Source organism: Heloderma suspectum, chromosome 1 (genome assembly GCF_057233095.1).
Source record: "Heloderma suspectum isolate Gila_16-S chromosome 1, 16-S_ref, whole genome shotgun sequence".
NCBI lineage: Eukaryota > Metazoa > Chordata > Lepidosauria > Squamata > Helodermatidae > Heloderma > Heloderma suspectum.
This window is the reverse complement of record NC_139458.1, coordinates 125,907,695-125,928,516: the sequence shown is the minus strand read 5'-3', so window position 1 is coordinate 125,928,516 and position 20,822 is coordinate 125,907,695. Positions and strand designations below refer to the sequence as shown.

General features: G+C 42.0%; 1 protein-coding gene across 2 annotated transcripts in view; it reads left to right on the top strand.

Moving 5' to 3' along the window:
- Positions 1–20,822, top strand: part of BRSK2 (BR serine/threonine kinase 2) — a 602,546-nt gene that overhangs the window by 355,128 nt on the left and 226,596 nt on the right. For both annotated transcript variants that reach the window (XM_084828558.1, XM_084828549.1), the window contains exon 2: positions 4,367–4,461. In XM_084828558.1, the coding sequence (XP_084684684.1) occupies positions 4,367–4,461 (95 nt within the window). The remainder of the gene's footprint in view (positions 1–4,366; positions 4,462–20,822) is intronic.

The following is a 20,822-nucleotide window of genomic DNA, read 5'->3' as shown; positions in this document are numbered from 1 at the left end:
AGATGGCATCACGGATGCAATGAATATGAACTTGAGCACGCTCCGGGAGAGAGCGCAGGACAGGAAGGCCTGGCGTGCTATGGTCCATGGGGTCACGAAGAGTCGGACACGACTGAACGACTGAACAACAACAACAATATGTGGGGGATACGTTCCATGGGGTTTTCTTGGCAAGAATACTGGAGTGGGTTGCCATTTCCCTCTCCAGTGGACCACATTTTGTCAGAACTCTCTGCCATGACCTGTCCGTCTTGGGTGGCCCTGCACGGCATAGCTTATGGCTTCACTGAGTTACGCAAGCCCCTTCGCCACAAGGCAGTGATCCATGAAGCTCAAATATTTTGGCCACCAAATGCAAAGAGAAAAGTCACTGGAAAAGTCACTGATGCTGGGAAAGATTGAAGGCAAAAGGAGAAGGGGACAGCAGAGGATGAGATGGCTAGATAGCATCACCGATGCAATGAATATGAGCTTGAGCACACTCCAGGAGAGAGCGGAGGACAGGAAGGCCTGGCGTGCTATGGTCCATGGGGTCACGAAGAGTCGGACACAACTTAACAACTGAACAACAATATGTGGGGGATGAAATGAAAAAGAACTTGTAAACACAAGAGAAATAGCATCAGGAAGGTGGTTTTGGTTGGGTTATATAATAATCTGCACTTACGTTTTACCATATTTTGTTACAACCAGAGTTCTAATAATGCTATTCCTTTGTAAACTAGGGCACTCAGAGCAGCTTACATGGGGCTCCCAAGCCATCTCCCATGGGGCTGCTTAGGTTAACTTTAGCAATGTAACAGCACATTTGCTCTTAGATATTTATTTTGAACTCTTACGTCTTCACTCCTTGACCCTGCAATAGAACAGCTGGTGGGTAGCTACCATGGTGGGCTTTTCATGAATTGCACCATCTACCAACAGTGTCACCACCTTGCAGGGTTGGGACCCATTCAAATAACATGCTTCTCGTTCAGAGGATTATTCTAATGTGGATTCCCATAAAAACAAAAGAGGAGGGGAGGGGACTTTGAGATAACATGAATGAGTCTTATCAGAGAAAACATGATTAAAGAGAATGTACTCTGTCAATTTTCTTTTAAGATATAAGTTTCCCATTCTTTATATTGGCTTTGAAGAGCTGGAATTGTTGAATAGCTTTGCAAGACTCATAAAGACCAAGGTTGAGATTCTCCTGCTCTTGTCAGGACTGCATGTTGAGCAGGGAGAGACAGTGGAGAGGTCATCCTCCAGGCTGTCCTTCTATGGCTCTGCACTCCATAGCAATGAGGCAAAGAAAGCCGAGAGGGGCAGTCTGGCTCGGAGCATAAAGGTGCTCAGTGAGACTGAACTCTCCCAGGAACAAGCTGTCTGCTCCCTGAGCTCTGTCCTGGGTCCTGAAAGTCAACTTTCCCAGTATGCATGCACATAATGATCTTATTTAGTGTTTAGGAATTACATAGAAGATGTGATCCAGACAGTGCATTTTCTTTATTAAAAAAAAATAAGCCGGGAAATGTTAAAATAAAAAACCCTTTAAAAAGGAGAGTTAAGGGTCTTACAAGTTCACGCATCTATCAAGAAGCATGGAAACTGTGCTTTGCAACATGTTGGCTCTGTTTAAAATGAATTAATTAAATGTTCAATGAAGTATTTCTGTTCTTTTTGATGCATAAGTACATTTTTTTAAGTCAAAGTTTTTCCTTTATGATAGAATTTTGTTGCGGTGGAGAGGAGAGACAGAATCAGGGCCCCCCGTACGGGGCATTTAGGCTTATCCCTGTCCAAGGGAGCAATAACTTCACAGCCTGATCAAATGTGCTCTATAAACATGGCCTTAGGAGTCTGACTGTGGTGTAAGGCTGCAGCTGCTAGGATTCCATTTCCAATGTTACCACAGGCACAGCAGCGGCTGCCATTGCAACTCCTGTGCCAGCATCAGTACCTGGCAGTGGTGACGACTTTGACGAAGAGGTGGAGTCATGGACAGCCCTGCAGAGATCATCACGGCCTTTCAGGCAGTAGCATCAAAGGAAGGTTGAGCCAACCCTTCACTGGCCTTTCAAGGGATTTAGGGCTGGGATTTTCCCAGTGGGGGGCAGATCAGGACTAGCTGGCTCTGCTTTGCTTGGTGCATTGTTTGCACTGCTGCAGCTACGTTGGACTAAGGGGGCTAAAAGCAATGTCACACAAATGGACTTCCATTTTCATAATGGGAGGTTTCCTTCCCCTCCTCCCCCCTGCAGCCCCCTGCAGCTCCAGAAGACCCCCCCCCCACCTTCCAGAGCAGATTTGGAAGTTGTGTGGGGGACTGCAAGGGGAGGGGTAATTCAGTCCACTAGTGTTGTCCATTCCACTGACAGAGATCACTGTCAAAAACATCCCAGGCTAAAATTGCCCTCCAATAGCAGTAATAAAATCATAGAATCATAGAATAGTAGGGTTGGAAGGGGTCTACAAGACCATCTAGTCCAACCCCCTGCTCAATGCAGGAATACAAGTCAGAGCATCCCTGACAGGTGGCTGTCCAGCCTCATCTTGAATGCCTCCAGTGTGGGAGAGCCCACTACTTCCCTAGGTGGTTCCATTGTCCTATTGCTCTAACAGTCAGGAAGTTTCTCCTGATGTTCAGCCGGAATCTGGCTTCCTGTAACTTGAGCCCTTTATTCTGTGTCCTGCACTCTGGGATGATTGAGATGAGATCCTGGCCTTCCTCTCTGTGACAACCTTTCAAGTACTTGAACAGCACTATCATATCCCCCATCAGTCTCCTCTTCTCAAGACTAAACATGCCCAGTTCTTTCAGTCACTCTTCATAGGGCTTTGTTTCTAGTCCCCTGATCGTCTTTGTTGCCCTCCTCTGAACCCTCTCCAGCTTGTCTGCATCCATCTTAAAGTGTGGTGCCCAGAACTGGACACAGTACTCCAGATGAGGCCTAACCAGTGCTGAGTAGAGGGGAACTAGTACTTCCCGGGATTTGGAAGTTATGCTTCTATTAATGCAGCCCAAAATAGCATTTGCCTTTTTTGCAGCCACATCACATTCTTGGCCCCTATTTAGCTTGCGATCTACAATTCCAATATCCTCCTCCTCTTTTTAGTTTTGGTCTGTCTGACAATTGATGGTTGATAAGAGTACTTTTTTCTTTTGCAGTGTGTACACACACAGTAGGACAGTGATGTTCCGTGAGTCCAGGACTCTTCTCTAATTGCCTTGGACACCTGTCTATCCAAGATGACACCATCTTGATCCAAGGACTTATTATGTCTTTTCAAGATATATAACTGGGGAGACAGGAGAGGTATAATTTTATAGTTTTGGGTTTTTTTACGTGCCTAAGAAAGGAATATCCATCTTGATTTGTGAGTAACTGAGTTTAAATTCTGATTCTGTGACTTAAGGGAATAGCAATCCAATTGAGTACTTCAGGAAGAAAAGTAGTAATATAGATTAGTGCTTTGTAACCTTAAATACCTTCTCCACATCCTGTGCTCTGAAGAATGCTGTTGTGTTAGTTTGTTCTTTTGGTTCCATCCACAAGACTTCAAAGGGTAAATGCTGGAAGTAAAGACAGCACTTTGCTCCACAAGATATGGATGATGGTACTAGTTATACAATTTTGTTGATCGAGAAATTGGACTCCTTCAAAACTGAGATAAAGGAGAATGGGAATGTAAAAAAAGTGTGCACTCATTTAAAGCAGCCAGGCACTCATTTAGTGTCCAGCTAAAGATAAATGCAGAGACACCACTGCAGCTGTTGTGAGGCATGAAATGTGGTGCTTACCAGCAGTACTACTGGTGACATGAGGAGCTAGCTTTCAGGTATGGGAGTGAAGTCTAGCATGTCATCTCCACAGGATGCTGTGGGTTGCCGTAGGCAGTGGGCAGGCTTTTGCTGTTTAATAGACTGTCAGATTGAAATCAGTGGGACATTTTTCCAAATAAAGATGCATAGGATCACCTATAAAATAATGTGGGCTTTTAGTATGATCTGGTAACATTGTTATCTGCTGCAAGCTTTTGGGTTATATCTTCAAATAATTGAAACAAACTAGTCTTCTAGCTGCTGTAGTGGGCCAGGGGAAAATGGAAAGAGAATCACCCTGTTTAGCTCACAGCTGCATAAGCTGTGAGAAATGCCAAGGATGGTGCCTGGATACTTCTGTTGCTGCAGGACCTGTTTTAAATGTGCTCATTATTCACATCTGTGAAAAAGAGAGGCTAACAGAAAGAAATGTACATATAAATATCCAAAATGGTTGAGTAAGATGCTAGCAGCCAGAAGCATATAACTGAATATGCCTCTAACCAACTCTCTCTCTCTCTCTCTCTCTCTCTCTCTCTCTCTCTGTTTCTTCTGCAGGGCTTGTGAAGTTGGGGGTTCACTGTGTAACATGTCAAAAGGTCGCTATAAAAATTGTCAACAGAGAGAAGCTCAGTGAGTCGGTGCTAATGAAGGTAATTTTCTAATGGGAGATCGGGGAAAAAAAGAGAAAAGTTCTTGGCTCAGTGGCTTCTGTTCCATGCAAAATTAATATCTTTAATTATGTTTAACAAACATCCCTGTCAGTGCTAGGATTGTGCTTTGCATAATAATAATACTAATAATTCAGGAGTTGGGGTGGGGGAAGTGGAGTTAAAAAGGAGGGTGTGTACATATGCTTTAATTAAGAACAAAAATTAATGTCCAGTTGTGGCACAGTAATTGAATGTAAAAAGCTAATGTCTAGGTTGGGCTGATCTAAGTTACACCACTAGAATGGGGTTGTTCTGGTGGCAGTGTTCTGACCGTTGTGAGCTTCTGGCCCTAGGCTGTGATGATTAATGTGGATAATGTTTTGTAGTGGGAATTTCCCTCATTACAGGTGGCAGAGTCTTCTAGGTTCATCCTTGCTTTGGGGATGCTCTGAAACTAGATTTTGAGTCTGTGAGAGGCTTTCAGATTAGGCAAGACATAGTCCAGGCTTAATGAAACTGAAAGACGCGTCACGTCCCTGTTTCTGTTACTACACTGATAATATAATATATAATAGGGATGGCTGGGACAGACATTTAATTACATGAATGTTAATGAAATATTTTTGATGATGGTATTAGTTTGCCTTTACTGGAGTGTGCTGTTCTTGTCTGTTTATGCTTTGTTTGTTTGTTTTTGCTCTGTTTTGTTCCTCATTCCTAGCAAATCTGTGTCAGAAAGATAGGATGGCCCATAAGAAATATGTTTTCTGCACTGCATTTGAAAGTACCCTTTTCTTTACACTAGCCGATATTGGCACATTTTTTCTCTTTTCTTATAGCCACTGAAGTCCAGTCCAGGCAGCAGAATAGTGAGGAGTTTATTTTCCTGCTATGTAGCTTAGAAGTTGGACTGCTGCCTGACTGCATGGATTTCCTTGCCCAAATGGCAACTAACTTGTAGTCCTTTTTTCCCCCCTTGCATTGATTTATTAGAAATATAATTAATTCAGATGTGAATGAAACATTGCTAATGAATTCAGTGAAATCCATTGGGGTTGTTGAAAATAGGCACTACTTGATCAATAACATTTTTATTACATTCTCAAATACCTGAAAATATTTGAAGTTTCGGAGGGGGTGGGGAGAAGGAGGAATTTCTTTGTCTCCTTCTCTGTCTTCCAATAGTACATTTCATAGATCCTGTCAAACAGCCTGAATGAAAGCTGTATTTATTGAGAGATAAATAATTTAATATTAAGTGTTGTTTATTATTTGGAATGAAACTTGTAGTTTTGTGAACTCTTATAGTTTTCAGCCTGGACAGAAAATGAGAACATCACAGTGCTAGTTTCCAAGTAAGCCAAAATGAAAATTGCATAGATAATGGGTTTGTTTTAATGTTTACCTTTACTTATATTAATATAAACTCATTAGTTGCAATGGAGGTTTTGTTTCACATAGGCTGTAGGTTGAAAGTAACAATTTTAAGACATGAGCATAAAATGGGGAAATGTCATACATCTGCCCGAGCTCCTTGAAGAAAGGGGGGGGGGGGATACAAATATGATAAATAGTAAATATACAAGGTCAAAGCTAGGTGCTTTTTAAAATGTGGCCAATACAGAAATAGCAATTGGATGTAGAGCTCCCCACCCCTTAGCCTCTGTAATGTTTAGTAGAATTTACTTTGTGTCCTAGCATCATAATGCTGAGTGTTTCCTTCCCACCTCCCCAGCCTCCTGCCAGTGGCAGATGCAGCGGTGGAGAAAAACTCAGCTTACTGCACAGCTGGAAAAGGTGCAGAAAAAGGGCAACCAAAATGATTAGGGGACTGAAGGCAGAGCACATTTCCTATGAAGGAAAACTACAATATCTGAGCTTTTTTTAGTTTAGAAAAAAGGAAAGAAAGGGCGGAGATTATAGAGGTTTATAAAATTATGTGTGGAGAAAATGGATAGAGAAAAGTTTTTGGTGTGTGTGTGATTCTCTGTCATAATAGTAGAACTCAGGGTCATGCAGTGAAACTGATTGGCAGGCAATTCAGGACAGGCCAAAAAAAGTACATTTTCTTTACACAGTGTATATTTAATTTTATGGAATTGGCTGCCACAAGATACATTGCTGACCAATGGCTTAGACAGCTTTGCAAGGTCATTAATGGCTACTAATGATGGCTATATTCAATCTACAGTTTCAGAGGTAATATACTACTGAATACCAGTTGCTGTGGGGGAATGGTGACAGGAGTGCATTGCTTTCATGCCCTGGTTATGAGTTTCCTGGTCAGCCAGTGTGGGAAACAGGATGCTGGACTAGATTAATGGTCTGATCCTACAGAGCTCTTCTTAGGTTCTTATATTCATAATGATGCCTAGACATGAAATGCGCTCTACTAGATGTTTTTAGTGGCAGCTGAAATTTCTTGCAACGTATAGTTCTGCTCTAACTCTTGCCTCATTAGTTTGGTTGATCCTCTACTTTATCTCATCTTATACATATCTGTCTACCAGCATCTCAGTGAATGTCATTGCATTTGATAAACTGGGGTGTTACTTATGAAAGTTCACTGCACAATAAATCAGTTAGTCTAAAAGGGCAGAGGACTTTTTGATATGTTTTGCTGAAATGTGTGATAGAAGTGGCGTGAGGTGTCATCAATATGCAGATGGTACTCAATTCTATGTTTCCTTTTCATCAAATACAGGTGAGGCAGTGAAAGCGCTAAATCAGTACCTGGATGCACTAATGAACTGGCTGAGGGCCAATAAATCAAAGCTCAATCCAGACAAGATGGACATACTACTACTGGGTGGTTTGTCTGCCTGGTTATTTGTGTTCAATCTGTTCTGGAAGGTGTTGCACTCTCCCCAAAGGACCAGGTTCATAGTTTGGGGATGTGGGTAAATTATCTAGGAGGAGAAGCACTTTTAGCAAAACTCTCCACAGCCACCACTGGGGCAAAATCCAATCTGTGTCCCCCAAATCATAGACAAAAAAAGGCTTCATTTATCCTCTGAGATCAAGAGGTGGAGATTTATAGGTGGAGGGAATCCTCCAATCAGGATTGACCCTGGCAGTTTACTGGGTCAAATGTGAATGCAAGGTGATCATCTGAACAAATTTTCAACCCAGGGAAGTAGAATTAAAGGTAATAACTGAGGAGATGTTTCTCATCCCTTCCTTTTAAACAGAATTTTGTATTTTCAGGGATGCTTAGGATGTGACAGGTCTGTTGTTGGGAAATAGAGTAGCTAGTCTCATGGCAGATGTAGGGTTTCATAAAGGACCAGGCACAGTCTGTTTCACCCATCTCCACAGACATAATACTAATTCTACCAATGGAAGCTTTGTTCCTGGGCAAATGGCAGCTTTGGGGGTGGGGGTAATTTTTGTGAGGAACATGGCATGGAAGGATAGGGTTAAAAAAAATTATCATGTGCCATGGTCCCAATCATGATCAGGTCCCCACCAGTTGTTGTTTAAAGTTTGAAAACTAGGAACATTAAGAGCAATCAATTAATGGCATGTCTATTTTGGCCCCAATGCGCAGGAGAATGTGGGGATAGAACCCTGAGGTGGTAGAATGGACTTTATCACTTCAGTCTGCAGGTGGGGCGCAGCGTGTGTGTATGCCATTTATTAATGCTCCCTCAAAATCTCCCTGGGAGTACATAACTAACCATTAGGGCAAAAGATTCCAGCTAGGGCTGAAACTTGATTAAAGAAATCTTATAATGCAATCCTATCCACATCTACTCAGACGTAAGTCCCACTGACTATACTCCCAGATAAAAGTTTATAGGATTTTAGCCTTAGCCAATTAATGTATGAGTTTCAGACCACTTAATCAATTCAATTTGCCTAAATGTATGAATGAATAAACCAATAGTTCTAAAGCAAAAAGCATACTTTATTTTTAAATAATGTATTCGTGTCGTATTTTGGAAGAGTCATTCCCTAGGGTACCTTTTTTGTTGATCAGATGGTCTTTAATTGATTCATCTAATTGATGAATCAATTAAACTTCGCAGCCCTCATTCTAGTCCAGCCCACTCCCTGCTGTTCCACTTTTCTACTTGCAATAGAGAGGTGTTCTTTTTTGTTTTTAATGAAGGGACTATTCAAAAGTGTGTCTCTCCCACCTGCAGTGTGACATTGTACAGGCCATTCACACTACAGTGCTGTTACCAGTCTGCTACATATGTAGACTAGGCCTCAGTGTACATTTAACAGGGGTATGAGTCAAACACTGGCTCAGTAGATATGACATTCAGTGCATCTTAGCATTTAAATGTATGATTTTACAAATGCAAATAGTGGCTGCTTGGGGAATGATAATTATCAGGATCACAGCAGGTGGGGAGGGAAAGTTTAACCCTTTTTTTCATTTGCTTTGGTCCTGAAGAAAACCTTCCTCTAAAGGAGAAGAAATCTCCCATTGGCACCAGTGAATATCAGCTTCAAATGAGGGATTTTCATTATTAGGACCACAGCAAGAGAGGAAAGGGTTAAATTTCCCCTCCCCACCTGCTGCATTTTTGATAATTATCAACCCCACCAAGTGCTTGCTGTTTGCACTTATTTTTAAAGGCACATTAAATGCAAAGATGTATTTAACATCACATATAGTTTTAACCTCAGAAGAGTGTTCCTGTATTCTATATGTATCCAAAACAGAATGTTTTGTCACATTCATACATTACTTTTTTAAGTGTAGGTCTAAAAATGTGTGTGAATTGGCCCCTAGCCTTGTATCTTAACTATAGCCCTCAGGGCCATTTACCTAGGTTACAAGGATGTGGTCTTCCAGGAAGCCTATCAGCATGCAAAATGGCTGAGGCAAGTCCTCAGAGTGAGTTGTCTCTGCTGCACTTGTTTGGTTTTATCAGTGCCCACCCCTTGTTTTTCTCTCTTTCATTCAGCCTCCCCCCCCCCTCAATCTCTCCCCCACACGGTTTTTTGTTTTTGTTCAGCCAAAGCTTTTTTATTTTGTATATTGAGGAAACTGGCCTTTTCTCTGCAGCTGTTCTTCATTTGAGCTGTGCAGAATTGAGAGGCATTTGGTAAAGTGCTTTCTAATCATAACGTAATACTATCAATATTTCTGGAGAGAATAATTCAGAATTGAAGCAGCTGGTCTCAATTAACAGAACTGCTGCTGTGGAGATGATGCACGGGCAGGCATGGTGGAGAATGAAAGTGCAATAAATGTGTCATTTGAGCTGGCATTGCCCTATCCAAGGGACTGGATTGTGGGCGGATTGCTAAGTGTAGGCATATGGATTATTTTCAGAGTGTCCACTTGGGCTTCCTAGGCTTCTAAATCAGGCACATTTTACACTGCTCTTACTTTTGAGATGATTCTAATTATTTCCAAGAAGCCAGCAGCCTGTAATACCAGAGTAGCACAATTGGCTTAAGTGTGATTCTGGTCTTCTAGTCATATGCTGGCAGAGCTACAGCCTTGCCAGGCATGAAGGATCATTATTGCTCTGGAATAAGAGTCTCACTTTGGTTGGAGTTATTTCTGTGGCACTAGAAATTTGCAAAAACATTGTTTGAACCCAGGCCACCTACACCCAGAACTGCCAGGAAGAAGGGAAAGACATGTGTTCCAGCTGTACCTATTTAATGGATAAAGGATACATTTTCTTAGTATGCCTACCATTTGCTGCCCCAATGCCTATTTCTGCCAGTACTATGGATCCTGCCACTGATGATGGGAACAGCTGAGATCAAAGTGAAACAATTTGGGTAGCTTCATGTCTTTCATGTTCAGGAATAGCTGTACTATGCACACTTTTAACCACATTTAGTGGGTGCATCTCTCGCTTCCTATGTTCTCAAATACTCCCCCTCAGAAAATGATGTTTCAGGTTTTCCCAAGGATCCCTGAGAGATACTTTGAGTACTACACTTGAAGTACCCAATATGTTGAAGTAAAATATGTCCTCTGTTCCATTGTATCACACAAATACATAACTTGCACATCTTCCCCCTAGTCAATGCAAAGTTCTACAAGCATTTGGAATGCCTTCATCTCTCCATAAGGGTGCTGATTTGGTTTCCTATTGAGTTGATGAGAAACTGCGCCTTGGCAATTATCTAGAAAGGCTGATTTCGTAATAATATAAGAGTAGCCCTACTGGAACAGACTGAAGGTCCATTGAGCCCAGAATTTGTTGCCAATAGTGACTTGCCAGATTTTTCTGGAAAGTGTAGTAGCGGGGCATAAAAGCATGAGCCTTCCCCTATTTTATCTCCCTGGTATCTGGTTTTGAGAATAAGGAGGTTTCATTTCTCTATCATGGCTAGTAGGCATTGATAGGACTATCCCCATTTATCTGATCCCTTTTTTAAAAGTTCTCATCACCACCTGCATGTATAATTCACTTGTGGTAGTGAATTATACATGCAGTAATATGTTGAGAACCCGATTATTGGATTATAAAAATATATCAAGTGACTTTAAGATCATGAGAGCAAGGGGGGGGGTCCACACAACCACACAAAAACATTCTACTGCTAATGCTGACATCCTCAGAGCCACACAGATAAGCAGTCTTTGGAACATACCAGCAAAATCTATCCTTTTGCATGATTCAACAATAACAACAATAATATCAATACTAATAATAATTCACCCAAAAACACTCCTTTGGAGCCATTTTTTGTTTCGTTCCAGCAACAACCCACATTACACAGGGACAGAAACTGAATCAAGTGACTTTAAGATCATGAGTTTAAAGTGGGGGAAGGGGAAAGAATCTCAGCTGACATGAAAGCATTTATTTACACCCACATTCTCCTTGTCCAGCAGCAACTCCCGCTGCATCAGAATCAAGTGACTTTAAGATCATGAGTGCAAAAACATGTGTGTGTGTGTGTTGGGGGGAGGATCCATACAGCCACACAATGATGATAATGATGAAAATCAGAGCCACACAGAAAAGCAGCCTTTGGAACACAGCATGAAGTTCTGAGAGCATCCCATTGATGTTAGTGTGCACTGTGTTGCTTTACAGGAAATGCATCAAACCTGAGACAAATTTTCCAAAAATTAACAGCTATTCTATGTGGCTCCAAACCAGATAATTTCTAAACTAAACTCAACAAGGCACCTGGACAGCCTCTAAATAAATGAGCGTGGGTTGCAAAGACAAAACAGAGTACTTAAACACATTTCAACAATAGCAGACTACAAATCATGAGATGTCTTTGGAAATGTTAGTTTAGTTTCAGACTAAATCAAAATTGGTCTAACTTGAACTGGTTCCATTACACACACACACACAGGGTCAGGCTATTTCCAGTCCCAACTTCATGTATGTTTCTGATAGCATTCGTCCTTGTACAATGACCATGATAACCATTTTTGGTCATCATAGATGCTCTTCCTTGAACTTATAATTTAATAAATTCAAAAGGAAAGGGGGTTGGATGGGAAGGGGAAATAAGCAAATTTGGGTACCAGTTCTTGCATAAAAAATTATGATTGATCCTTCAGCAGTTCCTTCAAATCATGTTTTCCATTAATCTTTTTTTGCACTAAATCCTGCCCATCAGCAAACCCCATTCATGCCCCTCCCCATTCTCTCTCTCTCTCTCTCTCTCTCTCTCTCACACACACACACACACACACTTACATACTTCTACCCAAGCTGGCTTCTCTTGTCTCTCGGAGGCCCATGGAACAGCTTCTCTTTTCCCCTCACCTCCCTTGCCCAGCAGGAAAGACAAGAGATGCCTCCCTTGCCAGCCAGCCCTCCCACAAGGTCTCTGATTGGCTGGCTTGGCTCAACAAACTAGCCAATGAGCGAGCCAGCACATTCAGCTCTGTTGAGCCTAAGTGACCTCACATCACTAGAACAAACACTTCCTTTGCAAACCAAGGGATCTTCGCTGATTGATTGATCTGGTGAAGAGCCTGAGGTGAGAAAAATCTTTTAAAACAGCCTGTCAGCAGGAGGTGGCACACCCTCTTTCCTGTAAGGAAAGGCTTTGTACATGCACAATGAGCAAAATGGAGTTCCTTCCTGGCCTGGAGCCACAGTGCAGTAGCTGCTGAAGCCACTGCTGCCACCACAGGTAGCAGCATGCAAATGGCTTTTTAAATTTAATTTTACTTATATTTTGTTTGGGGGAGGGGGGGCACCAAACCCTCAACCCTCTGAATGGGACTGCCACTCCCTGAAAGGAAAAAGCAAACACAGATATCTGTCAGTCTGTGATTAAAAACCAGCACCCTGGACTACTTATGTTGCATGATGATGGTCATGATTGATTGATTGATTGATTGCCAGTAAGCTGTCATATCGCTGCTCACCCAGGAGACTCAGATAGCATTGCAGAAAAACAATAATCAAAACCACATCCAAACTATCAGACCTCCACCTCTCCGCAGGTCATTTCTGCATTCTCACTGAGACATGAATGTACTCATACACAGAGCCCATTATTTGGGGCTTTATCTGTGTTTTAAGCTTTTCCTTTTCTCTAGGGGAGAGCAGATTAGAAATGCATGCATGTCTGTGTTGTGTGTTTGAGTGCACATAGGTGTGAACAAACTGTGGAAATGATTGGCACTCATTAAAGAACTGAAGAGCACAAAAACATGTGTCGTCATCGTTGTCGTCGTCCCCCCGGCCGCCCATGACTCCACTTTGTATTACAATAACAACCCATTTACCTCACCAGAACTTCCGGAGTGAGAATCCTGTCCTTTTGGATTCAAAAAGTGTGTGTGTGTGTGTGTGTGTGTGTGTAGCGCCCCCCCCCCCGGACACTCTCCTGCTATATGAGGCTTGGGGACTGAGGATCTATTATTGACTGTAAAAGACAGAGTGTTTTGCGAGTTCCAGATTTAAAACAAGTGGCATGAAAAGTTTGCTTGCTTGTCATCAGCTTCAGCATTTAAAGAAGTTGGATAATTGTGTTTTCCTGCAGAGAAGATAGACTCCCTCCTTTTCCTACAATTTCCACCCACAACTTCTTGCACTTTGCATTATTCTTCAGAGGGGGAATTAAACAAGAATCATAAACAAATGCTGTACCTGTTGAAAGAGCAAACTTCTCAACAAGCCTAGGACATCTCACTCTAAATTTAACATGATGGATGAATTGATTCCGTTGATCAAATTTCAAGACTGGTTTGACCTAAACCCCAGACTTCTCATTTTTACTTGTTTAGATCTACACAATGAGAGTTGGGCATTGCCCTTTAGATAGTCACATGCTGGAAGAGAATGGACTTTGGGAGCCTTCAGGTGCCACTGAGAGACTTCAGTGAGTGCATAGAATAGTAGGTATAGATGGTCTATAAGACCATCGAATCCAACCCCCTGCTCAATGCAGGAATCTAAGTCAAAGCATCCCTGACAGATGGCTGTCCAGCTTCATCTTGAATGCCTCCAGTGTGGGAGAGCCCACTACCTTCCTAGGTAGTTGGTTCCATTGTCAGATTGCTCTACCAGGAAATTTTTTCCTGATGTTCAGGTGGACTCTGGCTTCCTGTAACTTGAGCCCAGTATTCCGTGTTCTGCACTCTGGGATGATCAAGAAGAGATCTTGGCCTTCCTCTTGGTGACAACCATTCAAGTACTTGAAGAGCGCTATCATATCTCCCCTCAGTCTTCTCTTCTCAAAGCTAAACATGCCCAGTTCATTCAGTCTCTCCTCACAGGGCTTTGTTTCCAGTCCCCTGATCATCTTTGTTGCCCTCCTCTGAACCCTCTCCAGTTTGTCTGCATCCTTCTTAGAGTATGGTGTCCAGAACTGGACACAGTACTCCAGATGAGGCCTAACCAGTGCTGAGTAGAGGGGAACTAGTACTTCCTGGGATTTGGAAGCTATGCTTCTATTAATGCAGCCCAAAAAAGCATTTGCCTTTTTTTGCAGCCACATCACATAGTTGGCTCTTGTTCAGCTTGTGATCTACAACAATTCCAAGATCCTTCTCACTTGTAGTGTTGTTGAGCCACGTATCCCCCATCTTGTGACTGTGCATTTGGTTTCTTTTTCCTAGGTGCAGAACTTGGCATTTATTCCTATTAAATTTCATTCTGTTGTTTTCTGCCCAGTGTTCCAGCCTATCAAGATCACTTTCAATTCTGTTTCTGTCTTCCAGGGTATTAGCTATCCCACCCAATTTTGTGTCATCTGCAAATTTGATCAGCATTCCCTGCACCTCCTCCTCCAAGTCATTAATAAACATGTTGAAGAGCACTGGGCCTATGACTGAGCCCTGCAGTACCCCGCTCGTTACTTCTCCCCAGTTTGAGGAGATCCCATTGATAAGCACTCCTTGAGTCTGATTCTGTAGCCAACTGTGGATCCACCTGATCATTGCTTCATCTAGCCCACTTTGAGTTAGTTTGCTAATCAAGATATCATGGCGTAGTTTGTCAAAAGCTTTGCTGAAGTCGAGGTATAGTATGTCCACAGCATTCCCACAGTCCACAAGGGAGGTGACCTGATCAAAAAACGAGATCAGATTCATCTGGCAGGATTTGTTCTTGACAAATCCATGTTGGCTTCCAGTAATCACTGCATTGTTTTCAAGGTGCTTACAGATTGATTGCTTTATCATCTGCTCCAGGATTTCCCCAGGGAATGATGTCAGACTGACTGGTCTGTAGTTCCCGGGTTCCTCCTTTTTGCCCCTTTTGAAGATAGGGACAACATTAGCCCTCCTCCAGTCATCTGGAACTTCTCCTGTCCTCCATGATTTCTCAAAGAGAATAGACAGTGGTTCTGAGAGTTGTTCTGCCAGTTCCTTTATTACTCTAGGATGCAGTTCATCTGGCCCTGGAGATTTGAACTCATTCAAAGTAATTAGGTGTTCCTTGACCATATGCCTATCAATCTCAAGCTGCAATCCTGCCCCTTCAGCCTATACTTCGCCTTTGCCAGGGGGGTCATAAACCCTCTTTCAGGAGAAGATTGAGCCAAAGTAGGAATTGGGCACTTCTGCATTTTCTTTGTCGTCTGTTATCATTTTGCCATCCTTATTTAATAGTTGAATCACCATTTCTTTCCTCTGCCTTTTACTATGCATGCATCTCAAGAAAGCCTTTTTGTTGCTGTTAGCATTCCTCTCTAACCTCAGCTCGTTCTCAGCTTTAGCCTTCCTGATGCCATCCCTGCAATTCTGTGCTATCTGCCTGTACTCTTCCTTTGTAGCTTGGTCTTCCTTTCACTTCCTATATGTGTGCTTTTTTGTTTTCAGGTAATTTCTAAGCTTTTTGTGAAGCCACACTGGCTTCTTCTGTTGCCTTCCGCCTTTTTTTCTTGTTGGAATTGTTTGTAATTGCACCTTTAGAATTTCCTTTTTAAAAAACTCCCACGCATCTTTGACGCCTTTTCTCATTAGAGTCACTTGCCGTGGGACCTTACTGATCATTGTTCTGAGTGTATTAAAATTGGTTTTCCTAAAATCCAGGGAATGCATTTGGCTACACTCACCTTTTGCTTCGTTTAGCACCAAGAACTCAATTATAACATGGCTACTTTCCCCCAGAGTTCCCGTAACTGCTACTTTATCCACTAAGTCATCTCTGCTGGTTAGGATCAAACCAAGGATAGCCGATTCTCTAGTTCCTTCTAACACTTTCTGTAGGAGGAAGCTATCAGCAGCTCAGGTCAGGAATTTCTTGGAGGGGCCATGTTTTGCAGAATTTGTCTCCCAACAAATATCAGGGAAATTGAAGTGCCCCATTACTACTACATCATGCCTCCTTGAAACATTGGCTATTTGCTTTTCAAAAGTTTCATTCTCATCTTCTCCTTGATTGGGTTGCCAGTAGTAAACTCTGACCACCATGTTTCTTTTATTCGTTGCTGCATTTAGTTCAACCCAGATGCTCTCGATGGGGCTACCAAGCTCATCCTCCTGTATTTCTGTGCAGAAATATGTATTTTTCACATATAGTGCAATTCCACCTCCCTTTTTGTTACTCCTGTTCTTTTTGAACAGGTTATATCCTTCAATTGCTGTATATCAGTCATGGTAGTCATCCCACCAAGTTTCAGTTACACCTCTCAAGTCATAATTTCCCTCCCATATTAAGATTTCAAGTTCGTTCTGCTTGTTCCCTGTACTCTGGGCATTAGTATATAGACATCGAAGACCATGTGCTTTATAGTCTGGCTTTCTTCCTGCATGTTTTTGAAGACTATTATTGGGCACTGTTAGAGCTGTTCCCTCCATTGTGGAGCCTTCATCCAATGTTACCCCCAACTTTACGTCTCCTTCCCCTGTAGGATTCAGTTTAAAGCCCTCCTGATGAAGTTCTTCATGCTGTGGCCAAACACATTCTTCCCAGCCTTGTGAGGTGCAACCCATCCCTTGCCAACAGTCCATCTTCCAGGAAGTATAGCCCGTGGTCCCAGAATCCAAATCTCTCACATCGGCACCACCTTCGTAGCCAGTATTCACCTGGAGTATTGTTCTTTCCCTTTCTATTCCTCTTCCAACGACTGGAAGGATGGATGAGAAAACTGTTTGGGCCCCAAAGTTCTTGAGTTTCCTTCCCAAAGCTTCAAAGTCTGATGTGATTTCTTCATAGCTCCGCTTGGCGGTACCATTTGTTCCCACATGGATGAGAAGAAAGGGATACCTGTCAGTGGGCTTTATGAGTGTAGGCAACCCTTCAATCACGTCTCTAATCTGTCCTCCTGGGAGACAGCATACCTGGCGAGTCTATGGGTCTTCGCAGTGTACCTGGGTTTTGATCCCATGCAGCAAAGAGTCTCCCACTACTACTACTCTTCTCTTCCTCTTGCTATAGGCCTTGGTTTCATTGCCTCTGCTTGACTGACCTTCATCCTCTTGCTCACTCTCATGCAGGTTCCCCTGTAATTCTTCCTCTGCAGGCTGTCCTCCAGTCTAATCCTCAAGTACCTGGAAATGGTTCCATAGTTCCAATGCTTCCAGTGGCACAGAGTTGCTTCTAGTTCTTCTGCTCCTGTCACCCTTTTCCAAGGTGTATTGTCTACTTCATTTTCCTCACCTCAGCCTTTTCCTCCTCTGCCTCAGCTTGCTGTTGCCCTTTTAGCTTCTGTTCTTCACTTTACTTCTGTAGTTCCATTGTTCTGTCCAAGAACTCTTCATGTTCTCATATTCCCTGGAGGGTCGCCACTTGCCACTCCAGTCCTCTTACTTTTTCTTCCAACAGCGTGATCAACTTGCACTTGTTGCATGTGTAGGCCATGTTGATCTCAGGCAAGAAAACAAACATTGCACAGACTTTGCAAGTTACCACCACTGGAGAGTCTTTTCCTTCCGTAGTCTCTATTTCCTTTATGTTTCTAGCTTTCTGATTGTACTGGAATAGCCTGTGCTTTGTCCTCTGTTCACTGGAGGTTAAGTCCCACTGGTATGGAAGTGTGGGTTACAAGAAAAAGATTTTTTTTTAAGTTTTAAAAAATTGTTAGGGGCCTCCCCCTTGACCTCCCCTGGCAAACCCATGTTTGCTCTCCCTGTTCACTCTCTCTGATCTCTCGCTCTCTGGGAGTTTGCTTGCTTGTATAGCCCCTAGACCAGCTGGAGCAGCTTCCTCTGCTCTGCTCAGCTAGGAGGCAGAAAACAGCATGATTTGACAGTCTAAAAATGCAGTGTAAGTCATTGTTGGTCTTTCCATTTAGAGCTGTGAATACCTGATTTAGGGACAGCACATGATGCTCGAACATAGAAAAATGCATTCCATTTGGACATAGAACTCCAAAATTATAGATCCATGTCAGTTCAAAGAATAATTCAAAGGATGATTGCTAACTAATTAACACACTGAACTTTTGACCCAGGATTTCAAGTTCAGAGAAGTTTAAAAGGCATTGTTTTTCCCTTGTCTCTGGCATGGGCACTCTTTGTCTGAACTTTTTTAAATCTGCCAAGTATGATACCCTCGAGGAGCACTATAAAGCTTGCATGTTTCTTGCCACTTTATTGCAGAACTCCAGGGTTAAAGGTGGCAAAGTTTAGCTTGGTCTGAAAGTAATGTGATGTTTATTGGATATTAATTGCCCCTCAAATGTGGACCTTTTTGCAAATCTCCACAACATTTGGCAGGCATTATGCCCTGAGGGAGTAATCTAAAACCTGCATGCTTAATTCTATTTAGATTTAAAGTGTCAGTGTTATTGGTGGCAGAACAGAGGGTGGGTTTCCCATTGAAAATAATGATTTCTGGAAAAAGAATTGAGATTAAAAAAACCTAATGCATGCATTCTGAATTAACTAAATATGAATTAACATTTTATGAAATAAATAAATCATGAACATAATTTTAAATCCAAAGAATGAAATAATTTTTCACAGTACCCATCATTAGCCATAATCATTCACACAGGTTTTGCTTAGCAGACTAGACATGCTTTTCATCGCATCCAGTCTATGAATGGGACAATCCTGTCTTCATTTCTTGCCAGTCTGTGTACAAACTGAGTGATGTATTCTTGTGAGAATCTGCCCTTCAGTATTCATTTGGGAGTTTAGGCTCCAAAACTGAAGGTGCATTTTGGGTTGGATTAGATTTAGTTATCAAAGTCAAGACTGCTCTACTTTCAAGTGGCTGCCATGCCTGGAATCTGAATGCTGACATCTGTTGAGAGTTGACATCTGTTCAGTACTGCAAGCTTGTAAACAGATTTGGGAAACTGTCTTGGACTCATCTTTGCAACGCAACACGTTATCTGGGAGCAGATTTCAGTAGAAAGCTAAGCAAAAAGTAGCAAACAATTAAGAGGTTCATGTACATCTTTCCTTTTCTCCGGTATAAACATCTTGGCTGATTTCAAATTAAATCAGTGTGGTGGACTTAATTTATATTGCTGCTGTTGTTGTTTCATTGTTCTGGAGCAGAATTTGCTGATAGCACAAGCATTGTTAGTTCAAGCTAAATGGTATATGAAGGATTTCACTGACATGGGGTTTCCATGGGGGATGTAAGAATTTGTATACACATTTCATATAAATTATTTAAGTTAATTTAATTTAATTTTAAAAAATCAGTATGATAAGCACCATAAACTTAAACAATTTTGAAATAAGCCAGTTAAAATAAAACACAATTTCAAATATCTAACAAGTTACTGTTACAGGCATATTGTGGATTTTCATTTGTATGAGAGTGATGTTCTCCCATGCTCTGTACCTGATCACTTTTTGCAAGTAGTTAGGAACATAGGAAGCTGCCTAATACTGAGTCAAACCACGGGTCCATCTAGTTCAGTATTGCCTACTCTGTCTGGCAGTGGCTTTCCAGGTTTTAAGACAGGGGTATTTCCCAGCCCTACCTTGAGATGCCAAGGCCTGAACCTGGGACATTCTTCATGTAAAGCATGTGCTGTGCCACTGAGGTATAGTCCCTGCCCTAGTTATTAATAGAGTAGTGGAATCCCGCTCTGCCATATTTTAAGGTTGTCAGTGGGGAGGGGAAAATTCCTATGGGAATGGCTTAGCACTACCTCTTTCCTCATCTAAGGACCATAATGGAATTGGAAGAAGAGGAATTCTCCCCACCCATTTTGCAAGCAGTGCAGGGCAAGTGAGTACCTCACTTTTCTCCTCTGTAACTAGGATCATGTCATACTTTGCTTTCCTTTTCTCCCCTTCTTCTGTACTGGCTCCATGTCAGTTTTTATTATATTTCCCCCTACGCATAATGCGCTCCACCATTGTGCCCAAAGTATATATTTTCTTGCATCTTTTGCTGTTTTACTTGTTGCTTCCCCCACTCAACAAAATCCTACCTGCTAAAGTTCTCATACCATGCTGCTCCCTGTATCTGGATTGGACCACCTTTCTCTATTTTGTCAGCCAGGCTTGCTCACTTTGGGCAGTATCCAATGGTAGTCCTACATAAACTAAGCCCATTCACTTCAGTGTCTACTCTGCCTGCTCTGTGTAGGAGTACCATTGGATACTGCCCTTTAAATCTTTTTTCTCTCTCCATTTTTTCTATCCATAGATTCACTGTTCAGGGGATACAAGCAGGCATTTCCTGCAACTAATTAGTTCTCCTTGCCCCATCTCCACTTTAATAAAGCCTATTCTGCTCTCCTGGCTTTATTTTCTCTTTTTTAACTGCTGACCATAGGCACTGTGGGAAAGTAAAAGATTCCAGGCCCAGAACCATAGGACACAAATCTGCATAAAGTGTACTTATGCTAATTTATATCTATATATGCAAATTTAGAAATAATTACTAGGATTTATTTAAATTTCACAGAAGGCAAAGCCAGCCAATCAAATTTCCATCCAAATCACACCAACAAAAATAAATAATTAATTTGCAAACACCCCACCCTCCCTGGGTCATCCTAAATCTGCAGTTTACCTTCAATTATAATTAATTTGAAAT